Raw genomic sequence first — 17,772 nt, forward strand, 5'->3', positions numbered from 1 at the left:
GCCCATCCAGTTTTAGGCTTAAAAAACATAAAAATGGCCATGCTGGGTCAGATGAATGGTCCATCTAACCCAGAATCCTGTCTTCTGGTAGTAGCTGGTACCAAATACTTTAGAGGGAATGAACAGAACAGGGCAATAAATGAGTGGTCCATCCCCTGTCTTCCAGTCCCAGCATTTGGTCAGAGGTTTGGGTACACCCAGAACATGGGGATGCATCCCTGTCTATTGAGGCTAATAGCCATTGATGGACCTATCCTCCATGAACTTATCTAATTATTTTTTGAAAACCAGTTTTAGTCTTCACAACATCCTGTGGCAACAAGTTCCATAGATAGAATGTGTGTTGTTTGAAGAAGTACTACCTTACATTTGTTTTAAGCCTGCTGCCTATTAATTTCATTAGGTGATCCTTGTTTCTTGTGTTGTGTAAAGGGGTAAATAACACTTCCTTATTCACTTTCTCCACACCATTCATGATTTTAAATACCTCAATCATATCCCCCCCTTAGTTGTCTGTCTTCTACACTGAACAGTCTGTCTTTTTTAATCTTTCCTCATATGGAAGATGTTCCATACTCCTAATAATTTTTGTTGCCCTTCTGTGTACTTTTTTCAATTCTAATATATCTTTTTTAAGATGGGGTGACCAAAACTGCACACAATCTCCAAGTTGTGAGTGTACCATGGATTTATATAGTGGCATTATGATATTTTGTGTCTTGTTATCTATCCCTTTCCTAATGGAGCCTAACATTCTGTTAGCTGTTTTGACTACTGTTGCACATGGAGCAGATGTTTTCAGAGAACTATCCAGAATGACTACAAGATCTTTCTTTAATGGTAACAGCTAATTTAGTCCCCATCATTTTGTATGTATAGTTGGGACTGTGTTTTCCAGTGCACATTACTTTGTATTTGTCAGCATTGAATTTCATCTGCCATTTTGTTGCCAAGTCAGCCATTTTTGTGAGATTGCTTTGTAACTCTTTGCAGTCAGCTTTGGACTTAACTGTCTTGAGTAATTTTGTATTGTCTGCAAGCTTTGCTACCTCACTGTTTATCCTTTTTCCCATATCATTGATGAATATGTTGAGGAGCATTGGTTCCATAAAGATCCTTGGGGATCCTACTATTTACCGCTCTCCACTGTAAAAACTGACCATTTATTTCTACCTTTCCCCCCTGTCTTTTAACCATTTACTAACCTGTGAGAGGACCCTTCCCTCTTAACCCATGACTGCTTATTTTACTTAAGAGCCCTTGGTGATGGGACTTTGTCAAAGGCCTTTTGAAAGTCCAGGTACACTATATGCACTGGATCACCCTTGTCCACATGCTTGTTGACTCCGTCAAAGAATGGTAATAGGTTGATGAGGCATGATTTCCCTTTACAAAAGCCATGTTGACTCTTACCCGACATGTAGTGTTCATGTGCTTTATAATTTGTTCTTTATTATAGTTTCAACAATTTGCCTGACACTAAAGTTAGACTTACCTTCCTGTAATTGCCAGGATTGTCTGTGGAGTTATTTTTAAAAAAGTGTTATATTAGCTATCCTCTAGTCAGTTGGTACAGAAGCTGATTGAAGTGATAGGTTACATACCTCAGTTAGGAGCACTGCTATTTCGTGTTTGAGTTCCTTCAGAACTCTTGGGTGAATTCCATCTGGTTCTGGTGACTTATAGTTCCTTACTTTTTTCAGTTTGTTCCAAAACCTCCTCTATTGACATCTCAATCTGGAAAAGTTCCTCAGATTTGTCACTTAAAAAAAATGGCTCAGGTTTGGGAATCTCCCTCACATCCTCTGCAGTGAAGACCAATGCAAAGACTTAATTTAGCTTCTCCACAACAGCCTTGTCTTCCTTGAGTGCCCTTTTAGCACCTAGATCATCCAGTGGCCCCATTGATTGTTTGGCAGGCTTCGTCTTTCTTATGTACTTAAAAAATTTTTTTTTGCTGTTTAGTTTTTGTGTCTTTTACTAGTTGCTCTTCACATTCTTTTTTGGCTTGTCTGATTTTATTTTTACACTTGTCTTGCCAGAGTTCATTCTCCCTTCTATTTTCCTCAAAAGGATTCAACTTCCAGTTTTTAAAGGATGGTGGTCTCTAACCACCTCTTTTACATGGTTGTTTAGCCATGGTGGCACTTTTTTGGTCCTCTTGCTGTTCTTTTTTACTTGGGTTATAATTTAGTTTGAGCTTCTATTATGGTGTGTTAATTTTCCATGCACTTTGCAGGCATTTCACTCTTGTGACTGTTTGTCTTCATTTCTATTTAATTAGTTTCCTCATTTTTGAGTAGTTCCCCTTTTTGAAGTTAAATGCTACTGTGTTGGGTTTCTGTGGTATTTTGCCCCCAACAGGGATGTTAAATTTAATTACATTATGGTTGCTATTACTGAGCAGTTCAGTTATAGTCACCTCTTGGACCAGATCTTGTGCGCCACGTAGGACTTTATCAAGAATTGCTCTTTGTGGGTTCCAGGACTAGCTGCTCCATGAAGCAGTCATTAATGGTGTCTATACATTTTATATCTGCATCCAATCTTGAGGTGATATGTAGCCAGTCAATATGGGGATAGTTGAAATCCCCCATTATTATTAGGTTTTCTGTTTTTGTAGCCTCTCTAATCTTCCTGAGCATTTCATAATCACCATCACCATCCTGGTCAAGTGGTCAGTAGTATATTACTACTGCTGTCCTCATTATTCAAGCATGGAATTTCTATCCATAGAGATTCTGTGGTACAGTTTGATTCATTTAAGATTTTTACTATATTTGACTTTATGCTTTCTTTCACATGCTATGCCACCCTCTCACCAGCATGACCTATTCTACCATTCCTATATAGTTTGTATCTTGGTATTACCATGCCCCATTGATTATCATTGTTCCACTGAGTTTCTGTGATCACTATTATATTCAATATCTTCACTGAATACTAGGAACTCCTGTTCACCCATCTTAGTATTTAGACTTCTAGCATTTGTATTCAAGCACTTAATAGAAGTTAAATGTACCTACATTAAATGTGCTGTACTTAAAATTCTTTTCAAGGATATTTGACTTCCACAATGTTTGCTTAATTACTGATGGTATAGCCTGATAACTGTAAACCTATAGATGACCTACTTATTTGTCGCATTATCTATTCACAGTGGCATATGAATGTGCGAATCTTCGCTTGCTATTTTAATTTTTGGCTACAAAATACATGCATCTTTTCACATCCTGTCTCAGATTGAGTTCTCATTTTTGATGTCTCCTTTCCATGTTATTAGCTTTCTTTTTCAGGTAACCTCATATTTTAGCTAGCATTTTATTGACTTTTGTTTTATAATAAAAAAAAAAGTATATTTTAACAGCATGTCATGACAATGCAGCCATGTCAATACATATACATCATACAATATTTGAACCTGTGCTAATACAGTTTCTAACAGTTAAAAACCTACTCTGACTAAGTTAAAGCAGTATTGCAAGATGTGGGAAATCTAAATTTAATTTAATAATGGTGTTATTCTGAGTTCACCATGATGGAAATAAATTCTTCGTTAATGCCAAAAAAGGGAGAGGGAGAGTTAAATGGAAAAGATAATGTAATTAAACCAGTTTGGGCGTAAATAAATTTTATAAAAAGAAAATGCTTGTTCTAAATATTAATCTGTGTATCAAATAGAGCGGTTCCAAAACATATCTAATATCTTTAGGACTTGCTCCTCCTCCTACTGAAGTAATTGGGATCCTTTCCATTTTCTTGTTGGGAGTTTAGTTTTATCTATATCTGCTGGGAAAATAAATGTTTTCTTATCAGAATAACTGTACTTACAAAGAAAGTTTCCCTTGGTTGAATGATTTGATATAAATGTTAGTACTGGAGAATGCTAATTTTACCTCTCTTGAGCTGCATTTGGCTTCCTTTGGGATCACATTTTGGGTACATAGATTTTCACAAATAGGAAGGAAAAAGAATACCGGATTTCTTTCTAGATAGCATAAGTGAACTATCTTATTCCTAGAAGATGAGTGTATTTAACTCAGTTGTTCAATTAACTGCCTCAGCATCCTGTTTTTCAAACAGTCCTATAGCTTAAATGTGTAAGAGATTTGATATCTCTATTTCTGAATATTCACTTAGATTCTAAATTTATCCAATAAGAGACTGCTCAAAAGTAGTAAAGGAACTTGATCTTTGAGAACAAATTGAAATACAAAAATGATACTGTATTTTTGGAGAAATAGCTAACAATCATCAGATGCCACAACAAAAAAGCATTATAAAAATTGACTATACCTGTGATTCCATATCCAAGAGTCACAGGACTAGGCTAATATGTCATTGTGGTTCATAATTTTTCATGCAAGCGTGTACCTTAGCGGACTATAATTTTAAAGTTCCTATTTCCTAGCATGGAAAAAGTTTAAGATTTCTTAGTTATTGTACAAAACAAGTATTTGTAGGTATCAAAAATTATACTAATCTATGGGATTCTAAACCTTCAGATGGCTTAAAATCTTGAGCCTATTTTAGATACTGTGGAAGCAGCCATTAAAACCAGGTCGTATCTGAAGTGCAGGGAATAGAAAATGTGAGTAATCAAAATACTATTAATTATTGAAAACTTATCTTGCAAAGCTATAATATTTGTCCCTGAAGATGACTTTTCTGATAACTATAATATCAGACATAAGTGAGTAAGCTCCAGGTTTTGTAGTTTTCATTTTTTTTAACAGTAATTCATAGAAACAAAGTGATCTTGTGTCCTGGCCCAAAATTCTTTCCTGACATAGTAAATCAGTTTAATCTGAAACATTGTATTAGTCTCTGTTTCCAGTTTTCTTTCCAAAATGTCATAATCTATCTGGGGACGCTAGATCACATAAGCTTCTAAATACCTAGTTAAGACAAAAGTCTTCCGGTAGTCAGCTACCAGTTGATATTTTGTGACTTGTGGTAATAAATCAATAGGGTTGTTTGTCTCAGCCACACATTTAAAATGGATTAGACATTGTATTAAGACTTCGTACAGGTGTTCCTGAAAGATTAAAGGCTCTTTCCACATCCTTAAGGCAGCTTCCATGGCCTACTTAGTTTTGGAACTCTGATTTTGTGGAATGACATTGAGGGTAGCAAGAGCTTTGGTCCCAAATGTTTGGTTCAGTGATGATGGTGCTTACCTGGCTCCAATAGATCCAAATTTCCCAAAAGTTTTGGACCAGCTGACTGAGTGCCAGCAACTCGACTATGTGGCTCGTTCACACCAATATCTTAGAAGTATTAGTTATAAGTAGGGCTCCGTGTTTGTCATGGGGAGGTCGTGGAAGTCACGGATTCTGTGACTTTCTGCAACCTTCCTGACTTCTGCAGGGACCAGTGGGGCTGACCCCAGAACCTCCCAAGCAGCTGGCCCCAGGACCAGCTGCTCAGACAGCCCTGGAGACACCCACACCAGCCGCTGCTGGAATGGCTCTGCAGCCAACCACTTGGGCTGCCCTGCAGCCAGCCGCACCAACCGCTGCTGGAGTGGCCCAGGGCCAGCCGTACTGGCCGCTGCTCTGGTGGCCCCGGGCAGCTGGCCCTGGGGAATCACCCAAGCAGCGGCTTTTGTGGCTGGCCCTGGAGACCACCTGAGCAGCAGTCCTGGAGACAGTGGGAACAGCCGCAGCTTGGTGGCTCCTGGCAGCAGTCCCAGGGCAGCTGGAGCAGCGGTGGGGCCTCTGGGGCTCCTGGCCTCGCAGCTGGTGCCTTGGGCCCCAGGGCTCACTCCCCCACACAAGAGTCAATCAGGGGTATTTATGGTATAAATCATGGACAGGTCACGGGCCATGATTTTTTGTTTCTTGACGGTGACCTGTCCATGACTTTCGCTAAAAATACCCGTGATTAAATCGTAGCCTTAGTTATAAGTTATAAGTAACTTTTCTTTTAGTGTGTTGCGACTGAATTGCAAGGAACACCACCTTTATAACACCTTATGTACAAGAACCTGACTGAGTGGACTGGGTGTTGTGACATGGAGCCCTATAGAAATACATTTCTCTTTCGTTCTCCACTCAGTCTGTGTTTGGAGATTGAAGAGGCTATGTCTCTGCTCATGGAACCCAGCATGGAGGAAGTAATTTTGCTGAGGAACCTCGAAGTCTGCTTCTTCTTCGAGTGATTGCTCGTGTATTCCACAATAGGTGTGCATGCTCGCCACGTGCACCGGTGCTGGAAGTTTTCCCCCTAACAGTACCCATAGGTGGGGAGCATCCCTCGCAATCCCTGGAGTTGCGTTTGCCTGGCATGGTATAAGGGGAGCTGCGAGCTCCCCCTACCCTCAGTTCCGGTCTCGGTCAAGGGAATGTTCCTGACGCTGGTCACCACCCAGCGACCATTTGACGCAGAGTCCATGTGGATCGCCCTCGACGCCGACCAGACTATCTGGCTGGGTTCCATCCGTCCGGGACTCTCGGCACCGCTTGTCCTCAAGGAGTGAATATCGACGGGACCGCAGCAGGCGTCGCCAACAGTCCTCATCTCGGAGGGGGTACCCCAGTCGGTCACGGCACGGTCGTCGATGCCATTTCCGCTCGGACTCCTGCTCCAAGTCTCCGCCAAGACATCGCAGCCCTGGGCATCAGTCCCCGTCGTCTCGCCATTGCGGGTCCGCCTGTCAAGGCCGTTCGCAGAGCAGCTGTTGCCATCGGTACCGGTCCTCCACGTTGAGATTGCGGAAGCACCGTAGGCCTCCCTCTCCAGACCCCCGAGAAAGGAGTCAGTGGGATGTACGTTCTCGGCACCAACCAGGTGGTGGACTCTCTAGTGCCGGCCGATACCCAGAGCAGTGCACCAGCCTGCTCACCCCACCCAGAGGAGGCAGTTGCGGCCCCACCCCCCTCCGCCCTGCAGGAGGACTTCAGGGCACATCAAGAACTCTTAAAAAGGGTGGCAGCAAGTCTCCATCTCCAGGCAGAGGAGATGGAGGAGCCCTCAGACTCCCTGTTTAACGTGCTGTCGGTCGGCACTGGGTAGGGTGGCCTTGCCCCTCCATGAAGGGGTGGCTAAGATTTCAAATGCCCCATGTCAAACACCAGCCTCGTTGGCCCCCATCTCTAAGAACGCGGAACGCAAGTACTTTGCACCCACTAAGGGCCATGAGTATGTGTGTACCCACCCGGTGCCCAACTCCTTGGTGGTTGAGTCGGTCAACCACAGGGAATGGCAGGGTCAGCCATCCCTGACCCCAAAGAACAAAGACTCTCAGAGACTGGACTCTTTTGGAAGGAAAATTTATTTGTCTTAGAGCTTCCTGTTACCAGTGGCAAACCATCAGGCTCTCCTGGGCCGGTATGAATTCAATCTGTGAGGCTCCCTTCCCAAGTTTGAGGACTCTCTCCAGGAGCGCGATAGGAAGGAGTTCAAGGTGCTAATGGAGGAAGGGGCAGCGGCCGCTAGGGCGTCCCTTCAGGCAGCCTCAGATGCTGCGGATATGGCTGCACGATCCATGGCCTCTGCGGTGTCCATGAGACGGGCGTCATGGCTCCTGCTTTCTGGGCTGTCCAGTGAGGCGCAGTCTTCCATGCAGGATCTCCTGTTTGATGGGAAAGCTCTGTTTGCAGCGGAAACAGATACAGGGCTGCATGGCATGAAAGACTCCTGTACAACCCTGCAGACTCTGGGTCTCTATGTCCCGGCTCTGGCAAAACCTAAGTTCAAGCTGCAGCAGACTCCCATCCAGGCCGCCCTCCTGAAGTATGAGGCCGCCCATAAGAGGTAGTGGGACTATAAGAGATGCCCTCAGAGGTAGTCTTGGCCTGCCCCCCAACCTGGGTCCTCCAAGGGCAAGCAGGCGGGGAAAAGGTGCTTTTGATGGGATGCTCAGGGGCACTCTGCCAGCCCTCATCAGGGATCCACCCCCAATAAAGCTCCCCTTCTCCAACTGGTTGTGTGCTTTCCTCCTGGAATGGTTGCGGCTAACCTTAGACCGATGGGTCCTCAACACCATTTCCCAGGGTTACACCCTCCAGTTTACTTCCTCCCCACCCAACCACCTCCCCTCCCCCGTCCCTCTTGGGTGACCCCTTGCACGAAGCTCTGCTCGAGCAGGAGGTGGGGCAGCTCCTAGGACTAGGAGCAATAGAGGCGGTGCCCAAGGAGTTCATGGGCAAGGGGTATTACTCCCGTTATTTCCTTAACTCAAAGGCCAAAGGGGGGCTCAGGCCCATCCTGGACTGTGAGGTCTGAACCAGTACATGGTAAAACTCAAGTTCCGCATGGTTTCCCTGGCCTCTATCATCTCCTCCCTGGATCCTGGGGACTGGTACACTGCCCTCGATCTACAGGATGCATACTTCCACATCCACATATACGAGGGGCACAGGCACTTCCTCTGTTTCGTGGTGGGATGGAATCACTACCAATTCACGGGCCTCCCATTTGGTCTGCCACTGCCCCCAGGGTGTTTACAAAATGCATGGCGGTGGTAGCGGCCTATCTCAGACGGTGGGGGGGTCCAGATATTTCCCTAACTGCACAATTGGCTTGTCAAGGGCACCTCCCAGTCACTGGTGAGGGATCACGTGGCACTCCTCCTGTCCACATGCACTGCTTTGGGCCTATTGGTAAACAACACCAAGTCTACGTTAGTCCTGGCCCAACGCATAGAGTTTATCGGGGCGTTTATCGGGACGTCAGCCAGGGCCTCTCTCCCGCCAGACAGATTCGAGACCCTGAAAGGTCTCATCAACTCAGTCACAAGGTTCCAGGTGACAACAGCCAGGGTTTGCCTGCAGCTCTTGGGTCACATGTCGGCGTGCATGTATGTGGTCTGTCACTCCAGACTCAGGATGAGGCCCCTCCAACTCTGGTTGGCCTCGAAATTTTCCCAGGCCACGGACAGGATGGACAAGGTCCTCACTATGCCAGACTCTGTGATCACCTCCCTACAGTGATGTTCCACCCCAAACAACATGCTCCAAGGGGTACCGTTCAGGGACAGGGCCCCTTCGTTGGAGCTGGTGTCTGATGCATTGGGGGCCCATGTGGGGAACTTTCAGACCCAAGGCCTGTGGTCGGCTCAAGACCTGACCCTACATATAAATGTCAAGGAGCTCAGGGTGGTGCGGCTGGCATGTCTGGCCTTCCACTCGCACCTGGAGGGCAAGGTAATCAGGGTCCTCACGGACAACACGGCCTCGACATTCTATATCAGCAGGCAAGGCAGGGCCTGATCCTCTGCCCTCTGCTACGAAGCCCTCAGGCTGTGGGACTTCTGTATAGCCCATGACATGCACCTGAAGGCCTTCCACCCACCGGGCACCCGGAATGAGAGGGCGGATTGCTTGAGCAGGGACTCTTCCTTGCAACATGAGTGGTCCCTCCACCCAGAAGTGGTCCACCGGCTCTTCTGAAGGTGGGGAACTCCCCAGGTGGACCTATTCGCAACTCAGCAGAACCAGTGATGCTCCCGGCTCTGCTCCGGGAGTGTCTGGGGAGGGGCGCTATCTCCGATGCCTTTATCCTGTCCTGGTCAGGCTGGCTTCTCTACGCCTTTCCCTTGGTCCCTCTAATCAGCAGGGTCCTGGAGAAGATATAGATGGACATGGCCCAGGTCCTCCTGATTGCCCTGGCATGGCCCAGGCAGCATTGGTATGGGACCCTCACAGGCCTGGTGGTAGCTCCGCAGTGGCCATTGCCGCTCTGCCCATACCTGCTCTCTCAGGACCAGGGCCGCCTCCTCCATCCCAACCTAGCGGCTCTTCACCACACAGCGTGGCTGCTCAGTGGGTAGGTGGAGAGGAAAGGATGTGCTCAGAAGAAGTTCAACACATCCTCCTCGAAAGTAGAGGGCCCTTCACTCGCTGTGCTTATTTGGCAAAGTGGTCCCGATTTTCTAGGTGGGCAGCAGACCAGGGTGTCTCTCCTTTGGCCTCCCCGATGCAGCTTATCCTTGATTACCTCCTCCACCTGAGGGCCCAGGGCATGGCGCCCTCATCAGTCAAGGTGCACCTGGCAGCCATATCGGCCTTCCATCTGCTGGTGCAAGGGCACACGGTATTTTCCCATGCTATGACTGGCCGGTTCCTTAAGGGTTTGGACCATCTTTTTCTGTATTCTAGACCCCTGGTCCAGCATTGGGACCTAAACCTGGTGTTGGCTCGTCTCACAGGGCCCCCGTTTGAACCACTGGCCAGGTGCTCCTCATCTCACCTCTCATGGAAGGTGGCCTTCCTGGTTGCAGTCATGTCGGCCAGGCGAGTCTCGGTGCTCATGGCCCTGAGCTCCAAACTGCCATACACGGTCTTCTATAAGGACAAGGTCCAGCTTCGACCACACCCTATGTTCCTCCCAAAGGTGGTCTCCTCCTACCACATGGGTCAGGACTCTTTTCTACCGGTCCTCTGCCCCAAGCCTCACACGTCCAGTGAAGAGCGCCGTCTCCACATGCTCTATGTGCGGGGGGCTCTGGCTTTCTACCTCGAGCAGACCAGACTGTTCAGAAAGTCCTCGCAACTGTTTGTCCCCTTGGCTGAGCACACGAGGGGCCAGCTGATTTCCACTCAGCGGCTTTCCGATCAGATCACTTTGTGAATCTGTTCCTGTTATGAGCTGGCGGGTGTCTCCCCGCCACCCATTGTGAGGGCACACTTGACTCGGGCGCAGGCCTCATCGGCTGCCTTTGTGGCCCACGTCCCCATCCAGGACGTTTGTGTGGCCGCCACGTGGTCTTCGGTTCACACGTTCACCTCGCACTATGCGATTGTCCCCCAAACCAGGGATGACGCCAGGTTCGGCAGGGCTGTCCTCAGTCCTGGAAACTTGTGAACTCTTACCCACCTCCAACAGATATAGCTTGGAATCACCTATTGTGGAATACACATGAGCAATCACTCGAAGAAGAAGAAAAGACAGTTACCTTTTCCATAACTGGTGTTCTTTGAAATGTGTTGCTCATGTCTATTCCACATCCCGCCCTCCTTCCCCTCTGTCAGAATTGTCCGGCAAGAAGGAACTGAGAGTGGGGGGAGCGCGAAGCTACCCTTGTACCGTGCCAGACAGGCGCCACTCCAGGGGCTGCGGGGGGTGCTCCCCGCCTGTGGGTACTGCTATGGAAAAACGTCCGGCACTGGTTCACATGGCGAGCACACATACCTATTGTGGAATAGACATGAACAACAAATCTCGAAGAACACCAGTTCCAGAAAAGGTAACTGTCTTTTTTGCTTATGTTGATTCCTAACTTGTTTGTAAGTAATTTTATTAGTCTGAGAGTATGTCTGGAGTGGCTCACAACTGTGAGTGCCTACCTTAAGGCAGACTGTCAGAAAACGAGGGCAGACACCCCTAACTAGTGGTATATTTTATAATTAGATTTCACCACACCAGTAACAAATGTGAACTCCTGGATCACTATACCAGTCTTACCATAGAGTCACAGAAAGTCCCTTTAGACTCTCTAGCCTATCTTGCAATAATGGTCACTTAAAACAAAAATCACACCACATCAGGTTTCTCTCAATCCCAGGAGACCAGTCACTTACCCCAGATCAATTGGTACTCTTGATCTTACACCAAAGACAATGCTGGCAGCCAATTCTATAATAAACGAACTAAGGGTTTATTAGTTAAGAAAAAAGAATGAGAGTTATTGAGAGATTAAAATAGGTAAAATATGTGTACAGGTGAGTCACAGTTTGTAACTCCAGATGGTGGCAGTGATGTAATAAATTGCCAGTTCCCCATAAGTCTTTCAAGGTACCCAGATTGTTTTTGGGATCTCCAGTTTGCGTCTGGCACACTTCCCTGTAAAAGTCCAAACAGTTCAGAAATAAAGGATCTTTCTTGGAATCCATTCTTATATCTTCTTCTGTCAGAAGACAAGCTGACAGTGTCTCTACCCACATGGGCTTTTCCTTTTATGACAATGGGTGAGGAATGCACTTTGAATCTCTGACCTCAGGTCATCACCACAGTGGCCATTTGCTTTGGAATTAGCACCTTTTCTGATAAAGTCCTTCATTAGCATTCCCCAAGACTTCTTTGATGTCTGATGAGTTATGTAGTTATGGGGTATACGTAATGTAAAGTTTGCTATTACATTATAACGGGAATAGAAAAGTGAAAAAAATGCATGTAACATCCCATTAGTTTTATGAAGTTTAAACACCCAAAACACTAATTGCTTTGATCTATAATAATACACAAGTGAATTGACCTCAATAGTCTCTGACATGACCTGGTCTGCCAGCATCACATATTCACCTTTTGCTACCTTTTCTGTTTCTGTTAATGTTCCCATACCTTATATTAAGGGGGAGGAATATAAAAATTGGAACTTACCATGTTCCATTAGTGTGTCTCTTCTTCTCTTAACTCCATCCCCAAAACCATCTGAGGCTCCTCAGTAAGTTTTAAGTGAAATATTACCATACTTTTCCAGTAAATCGACCTTGATCTGAAATCCCAAGGTGGGGCTGCTTTGAGGACTGAGGAGGTAATTCCACTTCCATAAACATTAAACACTTGAACCTCTATTAGTTGTGCCAACAAATGTGCATAGTCAGTGCCTAATTGATTTTATTGTTAATGCATCTACTAAGAACTTTACTTGGGTCTCTAGCTCATTTCACATTGGCCAGCAAATATCTCTCAGGTGGTAATGATTTTTTCAGTCTCTCGGCTAGGATTGATTTGAACTAGCAACCTAAAGTGAAAGAGTGCAGTTATCAGCCTGACAAGCCGTATTGTACTCCTAGGCAATCAGTATAGAATTGGGGCTGATTATCTTCTCTGATTAAATAACACAATAGGCAGAAAAACATTTCTAAAAGTATCTACTGATGGAAATTAAAGAAGTAGACAAAGAAAATATGAAAGTATCTAATAGTGCCCACATAGTTCATAGAATACCATGACTAGTGTACTTTTTCCTAATATATATGTATAGTTAAGTTAGGCCTCTTACATTTTTCAATGAGGTCATGGTCATTAGTTGATGTAATATCATTAAAGGGGGGAACTTCTTTTGTGAGCAAGAAATGGATTTAATTAGACCAGGCACTGTTCCCTGAAGACTTGATTCAAAGCCCAGTGAAATCAGTGGAAAGACTCCCCTTGACTTCAGTGGATTTTAGATCAGGCCTGTTTTAAATGTCCACTTGTCTAGAAATGTAATTAAATCTCAAAATTCCAATTACCTGATTTGTGAAGGCATATATGAACCACGATGCTGCTGTTCTCCTATTTCTGAAAAACCTTAAACATTTGGAGATTACTCTCAAGACACTACAATCAGTTAGAATACTTTGTCTCTCTGATTTTCTAGTTTCTCCTCCAGAGATGTCTCCCATTCATTCGGTTCACAAAGGGGATAATTCCCTACACAGCTGTGGAATTCATCAGCTACGATTACTAATGCATTCAAGAGACATTGAGGAATAATGATCTCTCTGGTTTTCTCTCTCTCTCATATATGCATTCAGCGGTTTCATCAGAAACATCATTATTTTCTGTGGAGAACTGAAAAGCACAACAAAGCTTTTATTATGATCTGAGCAGTACTACTTATACACTGCATATTTACAAATCCTGATTTTTTTTACCCAAAAGTACACAATTTCATTAAACCCTCACTGTGATGGGGTGCCCCACTCACTGCTATGCTGACATCTCCTTCTGGCTGTTCTTAGGATTAGCTCACGAGATTGACACCCCTTCCAGGGGTCGCACACTGTCACTCCATCTCTCCCTCTGGTCTGTAGGCCCTTTCTTGCTCCAGAGATTGCAGTATCCTTTTTGTTAGCCTCTAAGATGCCACAAGTACTCCTTTTCTTCTTGCGAATACAGACTAACACGGCTGCTACTCTGAAAAGTATCCTTTTTGTGACTTGGCCCTCGGGCCTGGTAACTCAGCATTACCCCCTTCCAGAGAATAGATTTTGAGTCTCTGTCACTCTTGCAGTTACCCAGGCAGTTCACTGTCCCGCTGGTGCCACTTTCCCAGTGGCAGGAAGGAGAATCCGGGCCCACTCTCTATTCCAGGTTCCAGCCCAGGAACCCTACAACATGCAGCCAAGGTCTGTTCAGTTGCCAACCTTGCTGCTTATACCCTTGTCTGCTTCCTATCCCCCAGGAAGTCAGCCTTTCTACTGCCTCCTCCCTGGGAGCAAATGTGGGCTACTTGTCTCTGTAGCCCCTAAATACACCCCCTTCTCCCAGGAAGTGACTGCAGACTACCTTCCTGCTCTCAGCTCCCTGGCTTTATGGAAGTCCCATCTGTACCTGCACAGATGAACTTCCCCTAATTAGGGCTTTCTGCTCAGACTTCAGCCTAATCGGTTATTTGGCCATCTGATCTCCATTAACCCCTTCTGGGTGAGCGTGGGGTGAACACCCCTATCACGCCTCCTAATTCTGTATGAACGTTTATAATCCTCTTGCCTATTGCTTTATAAATAACTTTTTTTTGCGCTATGAAGCATTGGAATACATCCCACTAATCACGGCAAAGGAGACACCAATATTCAAAATGCCTTTTTTCTTGTACTGGTGTTACCTGGTGCTTCAGAACTGCAAATTAGTACCCCAGTGCTTCAAACATTAACAGGAATAACTTTGCATATGTGGGTGGTGTCACTGACTACTCTCATGAGTAAAGTTACCCCTGTGCAAGTCTGCAGGACTGGGGCCTAGGGCAACAGAAAAAGGTGCTGTGGAAAATGCACACAGAGAAACAGAACATTTGGAATTCTATTACAGTAATAGTTTTGAGGGTGATGTAGTGGTAAAATAAATAAAGTTTGATATGAAACTGGCACTATTCTAATAATGTGATCCTTTACTAAAAGAGAACAGACCTGAATTGAATGAGACTCTGGCAGTTTATTTGTCCATGAGACACACCTATTGGTGCCTCAGAAGGGCCAAAATACTGTGTATCGCATATCTTATTTAGGGAGAAGAATGATTTTGTCATATAATCACAGTAGGTCCCATTTATACCACTTCAGTAGTGTAAAGAAACATTAAAATGGGCACCCATTTGTGTTCCTTTGTATGTTTGATGACTATTAGGGAAGGTGTAAGATATTTCAGACATTTTTCATTTTGTCCTGTTTAATTACAGACATTTGCTCGGTAACTTAAAGGTGCTAAAACTGAGCCTTAAATATTGTTGGCTTCTAAAACTTCAGTGAGGAAAATTGCATCTTTTGCCAAGAGAATGATTGCACAGGGAATAATCTTCCATACGTTTCATATTTTTAATGCAACAGATGGAGTGTGCATAAGAAAATAAATGATTTAGTAAATTGTGTGTTAATGATGTACGTAATCTTGACTGTCAGATCAACAGATTTAATTCTTCTCAGAAATGCAAATCTTTTCAGGAATAGGAAGTGGTATTGCTCTTTCCTCCCTTTTCCACTATCCTGCATATGTCTCTTGAGATCTATCTTTCTTTATTTTATCTAACTAGTAGTTTAAACCTAGAGTTTATAGAGAATTGGTATAAATCCTTTGATGGCAATCCAGTTCTGTAGTTATTAGGAAGCACGTTAATATTTATCCAGATCTTCAGTTTCTAGCCTTCAAGCTATGCAGTTAGGTCTGTTAGTTAAATGGTCAAACTAGTTTTTTGGTTTTGTTCGTAAGATGATTTCTTCATCAGTGTTTAGTCTTGCTGTGGATTTGTGTGTGTGTGTGTTGACCAAATGTTTATCATGAAATGAATAATATAGGTGACTGCTATAGACGAAACCTTTGGACTGTGCTTCGACATGTGCAAGATCAGGGCTTCCCATCTTAAGAAGCCTAAGATATCTGCTATCTTTGAATATGAAGTGGATAGCAAAGTTTCAGTATTTCCTTTGAGTAAATATGCTCTAGGTTTTCTCTTGAAGAAATCTGCTGTGATCCAGATTTGGAGTGCTACTGTAAAAATAAATAAATAAATAACTCTGTTGTTGCTTGAAGGGTAAGAATCTAAGGTTTTGGGAATGAGACACATCTTTTATCAGTTACCACAGTACATTTTTAAAATCAAGACATTGTGTTCCCAGTTATGGGTTGTCATCAATGAAGAGGGCGAGCTCTACCTTGTATCACTCTTCAGTGCTTCCCTCCTAGTGATAGGCCCTGGACCTCTACCTCACTTAAGGGGGAGTCCCAAGACTCTGCCGTTCTTAGACTGAACCACTAGGCTTCAGAACCCTTCTTTCATACTGTGGCTACTTTAGCAGGGCCAATTTGAATTGAGTCCCTGCAGGAATCTTCTATCTTGGGAGCTTTGTGACCAGAAAATATATCAGTGACACACTGCAGCCTTTTAAAAACAAAGTATTGTTGAATAGTCAACAGGAATGAACAAGTCAAAGTCTTGTATTAAAATAATGAGTAAGGCCTAAACACATGAATATTACCTAAACTTTATTCTTTCCTTACAAGTTTTGGGTATGTTCCACTCAGCCTAGACACCCCTAGTCCTGGCGTGAGAGAGACAGCCAGCCACTGCAACATTCTCTCAGGCCTAGTCTACACTTACAATTTAGATTGACCTAGCTATATTGCTGAATGCCATAGTTAAGCCGACCTAAACCCTGGTGTAGACACAAGTAAGTCAATGGAAGAATTACCACCATTCAGGGAAGTGGATTGCCTGAATTGATGGGAAACCCCTTTCTGTCGATGTAGGAAGTACCTGCACTGCCGTGCTATAATGGCATAGCTAGAAAACTGCACCCATGCTGCTGTAGCACTTGTAGTATAGAGGTAGCCTCAGTGCCTCTCTATCAGATACTCCCCTCCAGGCAGTGTTGCCTGCTCACCCTCCTTCCTCTCTAGGCTGGAGTCTTTAACAGTTTAGTTCCCTTTGATCTTAGGCATGGGGCTGGGAAAAATAAAACTGCAAGTCTTGCAGGAGTGCATTTTCCAATAATAATGCCCCCATAGTTCTCTTGAGTACCCTTGGTAATCTCTTGGGAGGTTTTGTCTCCTACTTGTTTTCCCCTAACATCTTCCTGTGATTTAACTCTGGGCAGTCACATAGAATAATATCAAGCTGGTAAACTGAGGCATATAATTTTCAAAGTAGTACAGAAATCTCCACTTTTTCCACAAGGGAGGGTGTAAAGAATGTGCTTAGAAGATGTAGAACATTTTTGAGGCAAAATATTGTTAATTGTAGAAAAAACTTACTGCAATTTCCTGATTTATAGTTTAGGACAACTTTAAAAGGTGTTTGGTATTAAAGGAATAAACAGGTAATTAGAAGTATCTGCTTATTTTCTGAATGTACTTCTTTATTTTTTTTGAAAGGTGGCTATCATCCAGTGAAAATTGGAGATCTTTTCAATGGCCGATATCATGTAATTAGGAAGCTAGGATGGGGACACTTCTCTACAGTTTGGCTATGCTGGGATATGCAGTAAGAGATCTACATATATATATATATATATATATATATATATATTTGCCTTTAAACTTTCTCTTTTCCATTTCTAATCAAATAAATGCTGATTTGTTATATGTGCAATAACTTTTGTTTTAGATACAGGCTGAAGATACCCAGGTGTTTTGTTGTGTCTTTGTTGTTTGGTAAACAACTTTATATAGAGATGTCCACAGTGTTTTTCTCCTTTTGGTTTATAAAACTTGTCAGAAGTTGAAGTCTAAGTTTTATTTTCTTAACAAATTATCAGTGATTATTGAATTCACTTGTTTTCTTGAGCTGGAGAATAAGTTAATGTTTTTATTCCTCCTGTATCCTTAATAGTAAACCTAATTGTATTT

At 44.0% G+C, this 17,772-nt stretch overlaps 1 protein-coding gene across 16 annotated transcripts in view; it reads left to right on the forward strand.

Annotated features, from left to right (window-relative positions):
• Window positions 1-17,772, forward strand: part of SRPK2 (SRSF protein kinase 2) — a 307,828-nt gene that overhangs the window by 167,512 nt on the left and 122,544 nt on the right. For 15 of the 16 annotated variants that reach the window (XM_043497309.1, XM_038401052.2, XM_038401083.2 and 12 more), the window contains one exon: window positions 17,299-17,407. The exons of the other annotated variant lie outside the window; for it this stretch is intronic. In XM_043497309.1, the coding sequence (XP_043353244.1) occupies window positions 17,299-17,407 (109 nt within the window). The remainder of the gene's footprint in view (window positions 1-17,298; window positions 17,408-17,772) is intronic. 16 annotated transcript variants of the gene reach the window in all.

Source organism: Dermochelys coriacea, chromosome 1, assembly GCF_009764565.3.
Source record: "Dermochelys coriacea isolate rDerCor1 chromosome 1, rDerCor1.pri.v4, whole genome shotgun sequence".
In the NCBI taxonomy this organism is placed as follows: domain Eukaryota; kingdom Metazoa; phylum Chordata; order Testudines; family Dermochelyidae; genus Dermochelys; species Dermochelys coriacea.